This window comes from Peromyscus eremicus, chromosome 5 (genome assembly GCF_949786415.1).
Source record: "Peromyscus eremicus chromosome 5, PerEre_H2_v1, whole genome shotgun sequence".
NCBI classification, from domain to species: Eukaryota; Metazoa; Chordata; class Mammalia; order Rodentia; family Cricetidae; genus Peromyscus; species Peromyscus eremicus.
This window is the reverse complement of record NC_081420.1, coordinates 18,722,102-18,739,584: the sequence shown is the minus strand read 5'-3', so window position 1 is coordinate 18,739,584 and position 17,483 is coordinate 18,722,102. Positions and strand designations below refer to the sequence as shown.

Here is a 17,483-nt window from a genome sequence, read left to right as displayed (position 1 = left end):
CACTACTTTGCTCAGTAAACAGCATGTTTCTTTAAGGGACTGGTAGAGAGGAGGGATTTTTACCGTGAAAGCCAAGTGGGAATGCCTGACAGCTGTGCAAGGAACAGCTCCACAGATCTTGGTGAGAAGATCGTCCCGGGGGGGGGGGGGGGGGGGGGGGGCAATTCCGCTTGGCATTTTCCTTCGTGCCGTTGGTTTCGAGTAGATATACTCTGTAGTACAGCCGTGATACGCGAACAGTGAAAGAGCATACTGAGATCATTTCACATCGAACGGGTTTCTTTCTAACCAAAACAATTAGCCTCATGGAACAAAGATATCTTCCTTGTCTGCATACCCACAGGTCATAGAGGCTAGGCACTGAAAGACAGAGACTCTTCAAATGCTTGTGCCATACTTTTATGTACTGAGGCAATAAGGTAATGGCGATATGTTAATAAGGAATCTTTAAAAGGTGCATTAACTTGCAAATGCCATTATGAAACAAATGAGATCCTTGTAGAGAACTAAAAAGGTGTCGAGAGAGTTAGTGTACCTTGTGATGGTACTAATCTTGGAAAGTAACTTGGACAAGATGATCTAGGTTGTAAAACACAGTTATGAAAGTCCCTGCTTAGATGTCTTCACATTCTATACAAAGAAAGCAGCACAGTAATATCTCAGGCTAGAGCCTAACAAAAGCAACATAGAAACTTAATATATGGCTACTACTTATCCTAGAATTTGTAGAATATTCTCTTCCAGATGAAGGAACAATCTTCTAAAACAGATCACACAAAATTAAGTACTAGAGAAAACACAAAGACCTTGACAGTTGAAATTTTATGAAAGAACAGTATTAGACTGCCCTCTAGTGGAAAGTCGAGAGAACTCACTATATCCAGTCCTTTTTTTTCACTGGCCCATACTGAACTGAAACTCAGATCACCCTTTGCCCCAGCTGCCTACAACGCAAGGCACTCCTCTTCAGCCTCCCAAAGCCTGGAGTTACAGATACAAAACACCAGGCCTAGCAACGGGATACAGTCCTTTCAAACTCATCTTTCCTAGTTTTGTTGTTTTTGCTTTTTCTTTTTATTAAAGAGTGCACGATGGCTATTTTCACTTAATAACTGTTTCATCCTTTCAAACGTTTTTCAATGCAAGACATTGTTTATCCTGTCATATTTGGATCAATCTTTTTAAAGAAGAGTCTCATGTAACATAGGCTTGTCTTGACTGTCCTATGGAGCAGAGGGCGACTGTGAACTTCTGATCCTCTTGCCTTTCCCTCCCAAGTGCTAGGATTATAGTATGCACCACCACTGTTGATGGATGTTACACTGAGGGTCAAACCCACAGCTTTCCGCACTCTAGGTGCACATTTTACCAACCAAGCTGCCCCCAGCCCTCATCTTCAACATTTAATGTAATAGTTTTGCAGCCCAATCTAAACGACATAGTATCCACCTTTTGTTACAGAAAAACGACTTTGTAAATTTGCAAAGCTCAGACAAGCTGCTAGTAGAATGTCCACACCATCATGGCAGACACCCAGACTTGTTCCAGATCAGAAATAAAGACTGTCCCACAGTACACGGGATGTACATGCCAGGCATGTGCTATGTGATTTGTGTGCTATGTGATTTGACATGTGTCATCTCATTTAATCCTGCAACTACCCTAGCAAGCAGGTAGAGTCCCCCCTCAGGATGCTTGGGGGACTGGTTCCCAAAGCCCTATGGCTGCCAAAATCTTTGAATGCTCAAGTCCCTTAATAAAATGGCACAGTTTTGACAAAGAAGCCAAAACTATACAATGGAATAAAGAAAGCATCTTCAACAAATGGTGCTGGCATAACTGGATGTCAATATGGAAAAGATTACAAATAGATATGTATCTGTCACCATGCACAAAACTCAAGCCCAAGTGGATCAAAGACCTCAACATAAATCCAGTCACACTAAACTTGATAGAAAAGAAAGTAGGAAGTACTCTTGAATGCATTGGCACCGGAGATCACTTCCTAAATATAACACCAGCAGCACAGACACTGAACACAACAATTAATAAATGGGACCTCTTGAAACTGAGAAGCTTTTGTGGGGCAAAAGACACAGTCAATAAGACAAAAAGACAGCCTACAGGATGGGAAAAGACCTTCACCAACCCCACATCTGACAGAGGATTGATCTCCAAAGTATATAAAGAACTCAAGAAACTAGACATCAAAATACTGAACAATCCAATTAAAAAATGGGCTAAAGAGCTAAACACAGAATTCTCAAAAGAAGAATCTCAAATGGCTGAAAGACATTTAAAGAAATGCTCAACATCCTTAGTCATCAGAGAAATGCAAATCAAAATGACTCTGAGATACCACCTTACACCTGTCAGAATGGCTATGATCAAAAACACTAATGACAGTGTATGTTGGAGAGGATGCGGAGCAAAGGGAACATTCCTCCACTGATGGTGGGAATGCAAACTTGTACAACCACTGTGGAAATCAGTATAGCGGTTTCTCAAAAAATTGGGAATCAATCTACCTCAAGACCCAGCCATACCACTCTTGGGCATATACCCAAGGAATGCTCAGTCATACCACAAAGATACATGCTCAATTATATTCATAGCAGCACTATTCATAACAGCCAGAACCTGGAAACAACCTAGATGCCTGTCAACTGAAGAATGGATTAAGAAAATGTGGTACATATACACAATGGAGTACTACTCAGCAGAGAAAATCAATGACAGCATGAAATTTGCAGGCAAATGGATGGAACTAGAAAATATCATCCTGAGGGAGGTAACCCAAACCCAGAAGGATAAATATGGTATGTATTCACTCATAAGTGGATACTAGATATAAAACAAAGAACAATCAGACTTCAACCCACAGAACCAGGGAGGCTATATAGCAGGAGGGACCCTAGGAGGACTGTGGCTTATAATAAGTTTTGGTTTTACTCAATTACAGGGCAAGTCTCAATGAAACATTTCACTATTAGGATAAAAACTTGTACTGTATCAAGCTGATAATAGAAATAAATAATCTAAATAAATAAATAAATAAAATGGCACAGTATTTGCATATGATTTACTCATCCTTTCATATGCATTAAATCAGCTCTGCATTATTTAAAATACCTAATACAATGTATGAACAATTTTAAATGAGTATTTTCTATATGCACTTGGCTGAATCTACAGATCAGAACCCACAGACATGAAGGGCCAACTGCATTCTGATCCTCATTTGCAGACAGAGACTGAAGCAAGGAACATTTGAGAAACTTATAAAGAATTTCAGAGCTAAGAGTTCACATTCATTGTTTTTTTACTTTCCAGCAGACTTTTATCATTTATTTCCTAAATTGCAGACTTACCAGTAAATATCAATTAAATAGGCATTTGTAAGCTAGATGGACCACATCCCATTAAAAAAAATCAATATGAATGAGCCTTTGCTACTTAACAATTCCTGAGGGACTAAGTTTCCAATACTCCAATTTATTAAGCCACAGGATAGTGCAGCTAAAAGCACCATCAAAAGTCTTAAATTGCTCACATAATACAAATTTCTTACTCTTATAAGGCAGACCATCCAGGAAACAAGGCAAGACCAAAAGATGTAAGAAGTCTGGAAATGAAAAGAGTGAGTGGATCAAGTATTACATTCAACAGAGCCATGAAAAAAAAAAAAGTCAAGTTGAGCTCAGAAGATGGCTCACTGGATAAAGAGCTTTCTGTGAAGAGTGGGGACCTAGGTTCTGATTTTCAGAACCCACTTCAAAAAGCCAAACACTGTAGTATACATCTGTAACCCTAGCACTGCTACAGGGAAATGAGCAGTAGAGACCAGTGAGTCACCCAAGGCTCACAGGCCAGCTAGTCTGACACACACAACAGGGAATAAGAGATCCTCCTCAAACACGGAGGAGAATGAAAAGTGACCTCCGCATGTTACACCATAGCTTGTATACCCACACTCAAACACATGGATGTAGGCATGGGAGGGCAGACAGACACACAATAAAAAAAAAAAATCAAAGTTAAGGTCAGTTACTATATTCTTCTAAGTCGCTTTTATTCTTTATTATTGTTTAACTAGTTAAATTTTGTGAGATTATGTCTAAGTATCTAGGTTATGACAGGACATAATATTTTGAAGTGATCAAAAAGGAAATTCAATAGTGTATGAATTATCATTTGAAACACCAAGCACTTTCAGAATCTAAGAATCTCAGAATCATTGAATATTAATTTCTAAAGTACATTAATGATACGACACTTTTTTTTTTTTTTTTTTTTTTCGAGACAGGGTTTCTCTGTGTAGCTTTGTGCCTTTCCTGGATCTTGCTCTGTAGACCAGGCTGGCCTTGAACTCACAAAGATCCGCCTGCCTCTGCCTCTCAAGTGCTGGGATTAAAAGCGTGCACCACCACCGCCCGGCGACCCCGACACTTTTTAAAAAGCTATTCCACAAAATCCGCTTCATAAAGCTTCCATTATGGTATCAGCACTGATCCTATGAAACTGAGTTGTTTAGACAAAAGTCTCACAATCTCAAAACGTCTTTCTTTGAGCATATCTGGGTTGACAAGATGCTATCTCACACAGTCATCCACTATTTGTGTGTATGTGGCTTTGTTTTGTTAAGACACGGTTTATTCTGTAGCCCAGGCTTGCCTGGAACTCACTATGTAGCCCAGGCTAGCCTCTAACTAGTGGTGATCCTTCCTGAGCCTCTCAGTCATTCAATATCTCTAGCCTAAACACACAGTATATTTTAAGAAAGACTTAAGCTGTATTTCCCAAATAAAAGCAACTATGAAAATAACAATTGTAACAGAATGTGTTCAATTACTAAAGTGGTATTAAACACAGAACAACTACAACAAGAACTGATTCTCCTTTGAGGGAAAAAAGCGGGCAGTTACTATAAAACACAGAAATATAAAACAATGAAAACCAAGTGACCGGGGGAGACTCAAGCAGGTAAGCTAAAGGGAAATGGTGAAGAATGGCGGGTCTACAGTTAGGATTGTTAACTTCAGTGAGCACCAACGGAAGCAGAACAATGCGGAGGGAGGGCTCCAGACCACAGAAGTGCTACACTTCTCCTTAGACTCAGAAGCTCTTTTCTGTGCCATGCTTTCAGAAATAACACTCAGCCCCAAAAGACCTTTGTAAGGGCCCAGGACATGAAGACCACAGTTCCTGAATTCTGACCAAGAGCCACCATCCTCCTGCCTCATCACCCAGAGCGCTGCTGTGTGTTAATCTTATGTTTTGTTTTGTTTTGTTTTGTTCCCCCCCTCCCCCCCGGAGCTGAGGACCGAACCCAGGGCCTTGAGCTTGCTAGGCAAGCGCTCTACCACTGAGCTAACTCCCCAACCCCATGTTAATCTTATGTTAACTGTGAGAGCCTGAGCCAATCCAGCCTCCCCCAGCCTTTGTTTCTCTGCATAGAGAGCAGGGACAGTAAAGGCTCCGTTGTTAAGTATTCTTGGAGAAGGAAATGGTCTCGGTACAGTCCCTAAGAAGCTCTAAATCTTGTAGGTGATCAATGCTGGGTAATAATCACAGCAACAGCATCCCAAGTAGGATATGTCCATTCAGACACAAAACTTCATGTTTCACTAATGAATCCCTCTGGCAATCTGTTGAGGACTGCTGTAAAAGACAGGACAGTGAAAAGAGGAAGGGAAGATCACCTTGTCTCTGTAAGACTAGATGATGGTATTAGTTCAAGAAGTTTATTTTCTGTGCATGCAGAAAGTTCCTCTTTCCCACTGCCATCCAAGCTTGAGCTTACATAGAAAAACACAGTGTTGGATAAAAACTTACAAAAGGAGCCATGATCTTGGCTCTGTACACCAGTCCAAAACTAAGCAGTCACTGGAGCTGCCATTCCACAGAATCAAACTGAAACTGAGGTGGTGACCTGGCCCTCGACATGACCATGTTTCCTCTGCCTTAACCCTCACCCCCACATCCAACAGTCTCCTTCCGCTTTCACGTCACACATAGATTTCCCGTATGACAGGAAATAGGTGGCACTTTGCCTTTCTCTCTCCCCAGAAAGGGAAAGGGGGGACAGAATGAGAGTAGTGAGGCACAAATATGAAGATAGTACAAGACACATGTATGGAAGTACCATGATAAACTGTTGTTTTGTACACTGACTAAACCCAGTAAGGCAATTCAAAGTTCTGCCTCCCTGTCCCTGCCCTACCAGGTAACTTTGAAATGACTCTTCCACTTTGATTTTTGTTTGTATTTCCTTACATTCCTTTCTGTCTATAAAACCATTAGGAAACAAATGGTGTTCCATTTTAGAATTAAATTACAATTTAGAATTAAAAAAGTTAAAGCCAATTGTAATCTTTACATTGTTCTAATTTTGTTCTTTGAGAGCAGTGAACCATAGTATTATCCTCAAGTGTATGTGTATCAAATACAACAGATAATTCTCTGAATATAAACCCATCCAAATGAAAAATGACAAAAAATGAACTTCCACAAAGTTCAAATGCAGCCAAACAGGTACCTGAACTCATCTTATCACATGTCTATCATCTGAAGGGGAAAAATACTACAAGACATGCATTTCTGAAAGTCTAAACCTTAGAAGCAATGTTTGGAGTACATTCTCCAGTCAGGGCAAAGTTACTGTAAAATCCTTTTATTTTTCTACTTACATTTTAAACCAAAAGACCTACTGTTTATACGAAGATAGTCTTGAGTCACTGTAACATCAACAGGGCTGGGAAGATGACTTGGTCAGTGAAGTGCTTATAGCTTAAGCAGGAGGACGAGGCCTATGCTGGATCCCCATATCTATGTACAATGCCAAACATGGTAGCTTGCTTCTAACCACAGCACTGAGGAGGCAGACAAGCAGATCCCTGGGGCCCACCGCCTGGCCTCATCAGTGAACCCCACATCACAATGACCGTCTCTTTTTCTTTCTTTCTTTTTTTTTTTGGTTTGGTTCTTTTTTTTTTTTCTTTTTTCTTTTTTTTTTTAAAGACAGGGTTTCTCTATGTAGCCCTGGCTGTCCTGAACTCACTCTGTAGACCAGGCTGGCCTCGACCTCAGAGATCTGCCTGCCTCTGCCTCCTGAGAGCTGGGATTAAAGGTATGCAACACTGTCTCCAAAACAAAACACCCCAATAGCTCCCAAGGAATAACACCCTGGTTGTCCCCTGTCCTCCATGTACATGAGCACGTGTACGTAAAAATGTGGGCACACACAGGCAAATACACACACACAAAGATCAAGAAAACCAGAACTATCTACTTAGCTGACTGCAGGCAGAACGTATTAGTGATAATTTTAGAAATGAATTTCAATATATTTTCTGTATAATCAAACTATGACAGTAAAAATGCACTATTATTTTTAAAGTGTTAGCTAAGAATTTGATGAATTCTTAGAAAGCTTTGAAATGACAGCAAGTCCTTGTTGAAATTGCTTTCACTCACACATCACACTTACCCAGGTCACTCACACATCACACTTACTTACCCAGGTCACTCACGCATCACACTTACCCAGGTCACTCACGCATCACACTTACCCAGGTCACTCACGCATCACACTTACCCCGTCACTCACGCATCACACTTACCCCGGTCACGCACGCATCACACTTACCCGGGTCACTCACGCATCACACGTACCCGGGTCACGCACGCATCACACTTACCCGGGTCACTCACGCATCACATGTACCCGGGTCACGCACGCATCACACTTACCCGGGTCACGCACGCATCACACTTACCCAGGTCACGCACACATCACACTTACCCCGGTCACTCACGCATCACACTTACCCAGGCTTGCCATCAAGGACTCCAAGTCCTGGATGAGAGCCGGCAGCTGCCGCAACTGCTCCTGCAGCTCGGAGAGGCTGGCCCTCTTCTTCTCCCAGTGGGCAGAGAGCATGACCACCTCGCTGTCCACCAGCTGCAACACAGACCAGCAGGGGCTCAGAGAAACCATATCTCAATAAAAGTTACAGTCAGCGTGCAGAGGCCCAGCCAGTCTGTCTTTAGTAACCCTCCATGGTCACAGATGGCAGTTACATGCTACTACTCAAGACAGTGTCATTTTGTTTTCTTTGTTTCTTAGAAAAGCAGCAACTCAATGTTCTGTAAAACAAACCTCAAACTGATGCTGTATCAGGGATCTTAACCAGAAGAAGAAAAGCTCAAAAGTGAGCTGATTACTTCTAAGTATACTTTGCTTTTAAGAATACTGTTCATTGGAAAATTCACACCTAAAAAAAAAAAAAAAAAACCACAAACACAAACTACTAACAAAAAGAGAACACACAGAAACAAATAAAAAACATGATTTACAGGTAATTACGTGCTTTATGAAAGCTTTTCAATGGGAAAATTCCCTAATACATTCTGACTACCCTACAACCAGCTCATATTCAAATAGAACATTTCCTACATGAAGAAGCAAAATGGTTCTGTACAGGAGGAACAGACTGAGGCAACTGACCAACTCCAGAAAAGAAGGAAAGCTTGAGGTTAACAAGAAGAACTGAGGTGCAGAAGGTCTGAGACTCTGGACTAGCCCATGGCAATGCCAGCATCTTCCTGGAGACTAAACATAATGACAGACATTCTGTTTTAGTCTTAGAAAGCCAGGAGAAAGGGGGCAAGAATAAGACAGAGGAACAAGGAAGAAACCGGCTTTTAAAACACGACTCAAATAAGCTAGAACTGTGTGAAATATTCCCTGAACAATAAAAAATAAAGACTGTAAAATCTACTACAAATCAAAGAAACAAATTTGAATTTTATATGCAAAATACTAAGTTCACAGTTAAATTATTTTTTTAAAAAAGAGAATAGTTTATATTTCCCAAGATTAAGATTCTTCAAGAGGCAGAACATGAGTAAAACAGGTAAGAATTTTAGAGGAAAACTCTATTAAAATAAGGCAGAAAATTAATTGTATGTGGTGGTAGATTGCTATTTGTTTACTTTTTTATAAAATTTAGACTGGATCTCAATATATAGCCAAGGATGGCCCAGAACTTGCTATGTACCAGGACGGTCCACAAATTGCAGCAATCAGTCTTTCTACCTTTGCCTCTAAGTGGGAGTGCTGGGATTACAGGTGTGTGTCACTACTGCTGCCTGCATACACCAATACTGCAGGAATGCACATCTCCCTACTGCTACTGCCTGCATACACCAATACAGCAGGAATGCACATCTCCCTACTGCTACTGCCTGCATACACCAATACTGCAGGAATGCACATCTCCCTACTGCTCTCCAGCACGCACTGAAGGGGTAATCACATCCCTAAGCAGTGCTGGGAAGGTGACACCAGGTTTTACACAAACTGTGCTTCATTCATTGAGATGCTGGTCTCACTATGTCACCAAGGTTGGATTCAAGCTCCTGGGGCTCAGGAATTCCTGACTTAGCTTCTGAACAGGTGAGATCACAGGTTATGTGAAGCTAGCCATGCCTAGCTTCATCAATTTCGTATATTTCAAAGTGCCAATGCCAACAGTTTTTATTAAAAATTTCTAAAAGTAGCTTTAAAAATTCTGGCTAAGGAGCTGGAGAGATGGCTTGGCAGTTAGGAGCTCATATTGCTCTTGCAGAGGACATGAGTTTGGTTCCCAGCACCCACATCTGGAGGCTCATTACTGTCTGTAACTCTAGCTCTAGGGGAATCTAATGCCCTCTCTGGCCTCCAGGGGCAACTGAACTCACTCCATACAGACACTCATGCCTATACCAATCAAAAATAAAAACAGGGCAGGGGAAATGGCTCAGTGGGTGGAGATGATTGCCACCCCGAGCCTGATAACCTGAGTTAGATCCCCAGAACCCACATGGCTAGAGGAGAGAACTGACACTCTAAAGCTGTCTTCTGACCTCTACTCAAGCATGAATAAAATGTAATCACTTAAAAAGCTTTGCATAAAAAATTAAAATAAATCTTAAAAAATACTGAATAATACTAACAAGCTGCAATACAAAAGGAAAACATGTTTGAAACAAGGATCTGTGCCCACAAAACTCATTTCTAATATTCAAGCAGCTCCCCCTGACCATCCTGTCTACCAGCCCCTCCCTGATTAAAGCAGCTACCCCTGACCATCCTGTCTACCAGCCCCCTCCCTGACTACCTTACCTGCTGGGCCCTGTATCATGCATGGGAAATGCAACAATAAATAGGAAAGAAAACCTTGTCCTCTTGGGCATACTTTGGTGTCGGGTCTCTCGAATTAGCTGAGCTTCAGATTTTACACACATATATACAGGCAAAACACAGACTTTAAAAAGCAAAACAACACAAAATTCACAGGACTGACTTAAGAAGTTGAAATATTTTGCCTGGTACATGGCATAATCTTTTTAATGCATTATAAATCTTGCCTTGGTTTATTAGATAACTCTAAAAGTCTAAAATAAATAAGTCTTAGATATTGACCATTCCTTTCCAAAAATAAAAGTATAGTATATTTAGATACTAAGGCTTAATAATGGCTTCTTTAATTCACACTCTACACAAAACTAAAACTTATATTCTGCATTTAGAATGTTAAGAGGTATATGTGTCAAAAGAATATAGCAGAATGCACTCAAGTATTTTAATCTAATAGAATGAGAGGTTGAGTGACTGTCAGAAATCACAGATAATAAAATGATACTAACACATTTTGAGCACTTGCTACAAGCTAGACTCTGTGTTAAGTAATTTAGATATAGTATCTTATTTAAACTCTACCTTGTGTGTCCCTCAAAAGATCCAATGCTAATAGCTTATATGGGGTAGTTGAGAGACAGTAGAACATTCAGTAGATGGGGCTGAACATGAGAAAACTAAGCCACCATGGGCATGTCTTTCAAAGGATTTCAGAATCCCAGTCTCTTTCTTTGGGTCATACTCCTGGCCTACAATGAGATGAACACAGTTCCCCAAACAAATGCTCCGCAACAAGATAAAGAAAAGACAGAGAATAGGTTGTTCATATAAGATTAAAACAGATGCAACAGAGATGAGAAACAGAATTTCTAACCTGTACCCCAGGCACAGGAAATGCACCCTGAGCAGAGAAGTGAAACTTAGCTTACTGCACACATCAAACTGCTAAATAAAACCATGAATCTTAAAGAGTTCAATATGAAGACAAGCAACTCTTTCACCATAACAGGAATCAAAAGCAAACACTACAAGTCTAGCTTTGGAAAACCACCACGGAAGCCTAACCCTTAAGTCACTTTTAACTACTCAGCTGTAGATTGTTGAGGAGGGAGGTAAAAAAACAAAATAAAAAACCCAACTGCTTAGACAAAGTTTAAACAACCAAATTACCACTGACCACAGCTGTTTGCTTTATAGACAGACCACACGGTAAGAATCTGCTCTAAGGGCTGGAGAGATGGCTCAGCAGTTCAAAGCACTGGCTGCTATTCTAGTGGAGCCGGGTTCAGTTCCCAGCATCCACATGGCAGCTCACAAATGAACTCCAGCACTAGAGGAACCAGCGCCCTCTTCTGGCCTTTACAGCACCAGGAACACATGCGGTATACACACATATATACAGGCAAAACACATACACATAAATTAATAATACATTTTTTTAAAGACCGTGCTCTAGAAGTAAGTATAAAATAATTTCTTGAACAAGACTGAACTGCCCATAAGTATATCTACCTGCCCTGTGAGATGGACACTCCCTGATCAAAAGCTATTGTTTCGTCAGGAGCAGGCCTGACAAACACAAATTTAGCAACAGTAAAAAAGACATTCAGCAGGGCGGTGGTGGCGCACGCCTTTAATCCCAGCACTCGGGAGGCAGAGCCAGGCAGATCTCTGTGAGTTCGAGGCCAGCCTGGGCTACCAAGTGAGTTCCAGGAAAGGCGCAAAGCTACACAGAGAAACCCTGTCTTGAAAAACCAAAAAAAAAAAAAAAAAAAAAAAAAGACATTCATTTACATACTTGTAAGTTTCAAAGACACATCACCAAGAAGGCCTTTTGTTTGGTTGGTTTGTTTTTATGTTTCTGAGACAGTCTTATTTTGTATAACTCAGGCTAGCCTGGAACTCTCTATGTAGCCAAGGCTAAGCTCAAGATTAGAACAATCCTCCTGCTTCAACCTCTCAAATGCTGGGATTAATTACAAGGGTTCACCACTACCCCTCGCTCAAATGTTCATCCTTAAAGCTGGTACTGTATTTCAGGATGACTCAGAGGTCATCTTTGTTTCTGGTGACTCAAACTTTGAATAGCTTATGCTACTTTTGAGGAGGAGAAGGAGGAGGAGGAGGAGGAGGAAGAGGAGGAGGAGGAGGAGGAGGAGGGAGTCTTAAATTAATCTGAGAATCTGAGGATTTTAGTGTAGATTCTCATCTATGGGGGATGTACTGGGTATCAAAAGATAAAGTGACTTTCATTTTTCAACTGAGGGGTTATGTGTGCATACAGGAAACATAACTCAGAACCCTAAACTGTGTGAAGACGAAACATGGTAACAAACCCGGGAAGGAAGCCAGCTTTCCCAACCGTTCTGCAGACTGTCAGGTTTCCCTGGTTCTCCCTGGTTTAACCGTTCACCAGGCAGTGTGGCCACTGCAAAGGTCAAAGAGCAGTTCAAGTGTCCTGGAACCAGCACACTGTGAACAAAGTTTCCTGCTTTTTTATAACCGCTCTGACTTCAGTTCCCTTCCCCCTTTGGGATTCCCTTAATTCTTACAGGCTTATTCGTGCACGTTAAAGAACTCATTATACACCCGTATGTGTAATTTTAAAAATCACGAGTCTTATAACAGACAAACCTATCTTTGCACGCTCGCCACTTCTATACCCACAGTGAGTAATGATTCTTCAGTGGTACACAGTACCCAGTGCTCAGGGCTGCAGGTGGCTCCAGCCTCTCCTTTCAATATTGCAAAACCAAGCAACCAACCAGGCCTTTGACTCTGGCCTGGACCTGGCATTTAGCACTGAAAACGGGAAATCTGCCAAAGGGGAAGGAAGATGGGCAAACTACCTCTCCAGCGTCTGCACACTCCTTCGCTCTTCTGTGAAGTGCAGCCCACATATCCTCATACCTAAAAATGCAAGAGAATTGAAATGTAAACAAACACTGAAAGAAAACGTATCTAGGTAAGTTTATAATATATTAAGGCTGCAGAAAAGAACCAAAAAATAATGCCACATGTCACAAGAACATAGAGGCAACTTGAAGAATTAAAATACTCAGAGACCCTAATCACACAAACAGTTGAATTTTTGTTTTTAATGGAAATTTCTATTTTAACGGAAAAGAGAAAAAATTTTTTTTCTTTTTTTTTTGAGAAAGGTCTCAATATGTAGAACTGGCTAGCACAGGGCTTGCTATATAGACCAAGCTGGCCTCAAACACCCAGTAATTCCTGTCTCTGCATACCAAGGGCTAGAATTCCAGGTGAGGAGAACACCATCCCTAGTTATAAAACTTTAAAATTATTTTCTTTTATCTGTGAGTGCTTTGCCTGCACATGTGTCTGTGCACCACATATGTGCCTGGTGCCCAAGGAGGACAGAGGAGGGCATGGGCTCCTCTGGGACTAGAGTTACAGACATCTGTGAGCCGCCATGCGGGTGCTGAGAGTTCAACGTAGGTTCTCTGTAAGAACAAGTGCTTTTAACCACTGAGTCATCTCTCCAGTCCAGAAAAACTTTTCTTTACAGGAAATGTAAAGAAATCATGAAAGACACAAGCTCATTATTGGGAAAACACAAGAGAAAGAATTGTCAAGGAAGACTCCTAAAGGGTGTCAAACTGAAGAGAAACAGGGTATCCATACAGTCTCAAAAGTCCTCACTACTGAATGCTCAGGAAGACAGACAAAAGAAACTAGGCAAATACTTTAACAAGTGACCAAGATTAATATCAGCCACAATAAGTCATCCACATCATCTGCCTCCTACCACGATGCACTAGGATACACAGTTACTTTGGTGTTTTTGGTAGAAAGGCAAGAGGAAAGAGGAGATGGACAGTTTGCAATATAACTGACTAGTTTCAACAGCATCAAGGTCATGAACCTCATTGCCTATTGCAGACTAAAGGAAAAGTGTGGGATATTTGTACACCGTGCTGATTGGTGTAATAAAAAGCTGAACAGTCAATAGCTAAGGAAGAGATTAAGTGGTACTTCCAGGGACAGAGAGGACTCTGGGAGGAAGAAAGGCAGAGTTGCCAGCCAGACACAAAGAGGAAATGGGAGGTGCAAGATGGGACAGAGGTAAAAGCCATGTGGTAGAATGTAGATTAATAAAAATATTGCTTGAATTAAGTTATAAGAGCTGGTTAGGAACAAGCCTAAGCTACAGGCTGAGCTTTCATAATAACAAGAAGTATCCGTGTCATTATTTGGGAGCTGGCTGGTGAAACAGAGAAAGACTCGCTACAGAAAAGGAGGCAGCATACCAACTAAATATGCATGGTCCTAGATACAGAAAAAAGGGGTATCAGTAGCTGATAAAATCTGAATAATTTGTTGGCAGTAATATAGTTAGCAACATTAATTTCCTGTTTTGATCATCGTACTCTGGTTATACAAAATGCTAACATTGGGGGAAATTCTTGCTAATTTTGTAATATTTTCATAAAGCTAAAATCATCTCAAAATAAAAATTTCAATTTTAATTGTTACTACTGTTATTATTGTGTGTGGGCATGCATAATGGGTACACATGCCATGACACTTTATGGAGTTGGTTTTCTTTCTACCTTTACATGGGTTCTGGGAACCAGACTCAGGTCGCCAGACTGACAAAGTTAAGGACCTGCTCTGCCATCTAGCCCTCAAAATAAAAAGGCTTAAAATATAATTTCTGAACATAATATTACCTATATGGTTATTGACAGAAAACTTGATTTTCCATCTTATAGAAAATTCTATCAAAGTTATTACCTGACATACATATTTCGTGAATTCATGGTGCCTCTCTTTATAGTTTTAGAGATACTTTTCTATTGAATTTAGATAGGAAAGCCAATCTGATACTCCCAATGACTGTTACAAGTATTTCCATGTAATGAAAAGCACTGTACAATATTACCTAATCAGTGGACTCCTACTGGCATTGCCAACTAACAGAAAGCTTCTAACTGTAAGTATCAATTAAAATCAGCAAGTATTTATGGAATGCCAGGCACTGTCAGGCACCAGAGTTGCCAAGAAGAATTATACTTTTCCAACTCTGTTGTCTCAGTAATTAACACAGAGGACTTACTAAATGTCTGCCAAGTAAAGGAATGATCACACTAATTTCAAATCCAAGACTCACCACAGACTGACCGTCACTTTCTCAATCAACAGAAAAGAGCAAATTAAACACTGCTTGCCATTTCAACCGTGGATCCCTCCTCCCAGCCCCTCTTCCCCTAGTGTACACAGGCTTTTCTCATCACCGTTTTGTGTCACCCTCACACCAACTGCATCAGTCACTTTTCTGCTGACTCATTCCCTAAATAATAACAGAGACTCACCCAAGGCCTTAATTTCTCTTTCTGCTGCTATGATAAAATACCTGATAACAGCAACTCCCAGGGCAGAGTTTATTAGTTCACAATTCCAGGTTACAGCCCACCATTTTGAGGAAGTCAAGACTATAGTTCAAAGTTACTATCTGAACAAAGTGAATTTGAAGCAGCTAGTCACACTGCATCCACTGTCAAGCACCAACAGCAATAAATAAACAGTAGGTGCTCAGCTTACTTTTCCACTTACACAATCTAAGATTCCCTATCAGGGCAATGGTGTCAACCACATCAACTGACATAACCAAGACAATGTCCCCACAGACCAATGCCCACAGGCCAACCTAATCTAGACAGTCCCTCACTGAGACTTCTTCCCCAGGTGATTCTAGACCACCACATCCAACTATTCATTTCTCTACTATGAGGCTATTGTGTTATTGGGCACTGCTGAAGAAAGGAAGACAATCCATTACAAAGACTACAAAGACATACCACTTAGCCTTTCCTGGGTCTTAGCTGTCAGTTACAATTTTTAAAAATTCATTCCACTGCCAGGGGAATGGTGCCACTCTCAGTGGGCATGTCTTCTGATCTCAATTCAAGACAGTGTCCTTACAGACACATCCACAGGCTTTGAAGGAAGACATTCTCTCAGAGCAAACATTATACACCTCATGCACAAAGTCCCCAGGAAGTCACTTTTAATACATGCATGACTTCACCACATTTTAGTGAGGTGAAGACCCTGGCTATAAATTCATTCAAATTTTTTGCTCTCATATTTCTTTAAGTCAATAATGGAAAAAGGAAGGAAAAACTCCCACACCCATAATGCAGTAATTCATTCAAATAATTACTGAACACATGTATTATAGCTCAACTAGTGGAAGAGACCATAGGCAGATTAACATGTAAACAATTACCTTCTGTGCTGGACAAGGCAAACTGCTTTATAAAGCATTTGAGCTCTAAGGATTTGGGAGACTGATTCTTAAAAACCTATGACACTACAGAGAGAGGTCAGTCACAACAGTGGCCACTTATAATCCCTGCACTGTAGAGATGGAATTAGACAGATCCCTGGGGCTCAATGGCCAGCTGGTCTAGCCTACTGGCAAGTTCGAGACCTACCCTGTCTCAAAATAGTCAGGCAGGCACCAAGGAACACCTGAGCTTAAGCTCTGACCTCCACGTACACACACACACACACACACACACACACACACACACACACACACACACAGCTATAGTCTAGAGGACAGAGAAGACAGATGGAAAAAAATAAGAAGTGCGAGGAGTCTGTCTCCCCACCTAGACCCCAATTACACTGACAGAAGCCTTCTGGTGAAACCACTCTGATGGCGTGTGTCTGTAGGGGAAGGCCTGGACGGAAAACCCCAGCCTCTTTCATGCCCCTATCCCCAGGCCCCACAACTGCGGCCACAGTACTCGTTCCTTGAAGCAGCTCGTGTAGGTAATAAGAAACCTCTCTTGTGGCTATTAGAGATCTGTGCTCTAGCCAATAGGTACCTGCTTCTGCTCAGGGAGGCTGCAGGCACAGAGAACGCCACTACTGCACATCCCTCACAGTTCATGCCAAAGACACTTTTAGCAGATTTAAAAGGCTAGCATCTGGCTTCAGTCTCCCATCATTTCTTTTCTTTTTCTTTTTTAAATTAGATGCCAGCCACTTAAAGAGTAGACTGAAATAGTCAAGAGCAACCACATATATGCAGGAATTGTTGAAACAGGTTGGATCCATAGCTCAATGTTATGCTGTGGGATATCTTTCTGTATACTGTCAATATGTGTTGCTCTCACTGGTTGATAAATAAAGCTGTTTGGCCTATGGCAAGGAAGCTTAGAGGCAGGCAGGAAATCTAAGAGAGAGACAGAAAGAGAAAGGCAAAGGCAGAGGCAGAGGAGACGCCATCCTGCCGTCCAGGGAGCAGCATGTAATAGCATAC

General features: G+C 41.2%; 1 protein-coding gene across 2 annotated transcripts in view; it reads right to left on the bottom strand.

Moving 5' to 3' along the window:
• The window catches only part of Dtnbp1 (dystrobrevin binding protein 1), a 122,365-nt gene that overhangs the window by 88,957 nt on the left and 15,925 nt on the right, over nucleotides 1-17,483 (bottom strand). For both annotated transcript variants that reach the window (XM_059263109.1, XM_059263110.1), the window contains exons 4-5: nucleotides 13,033-13,093; nucleotides 7,831-7,963 (exon numbers count right to left, since the gene is read on the bottom strand). In XM_059263109.1, coding sequence (XP_059119092.1) covers nucleotides 7,831-7,963; nucleotides 13,033-13,093 — 194 coding nt within the window. The remainder of the gene's footprint in view (nucleotides 1-7,830; nucleotides 7,964-13,032; nucleotides 13,094-17,483) is intronic.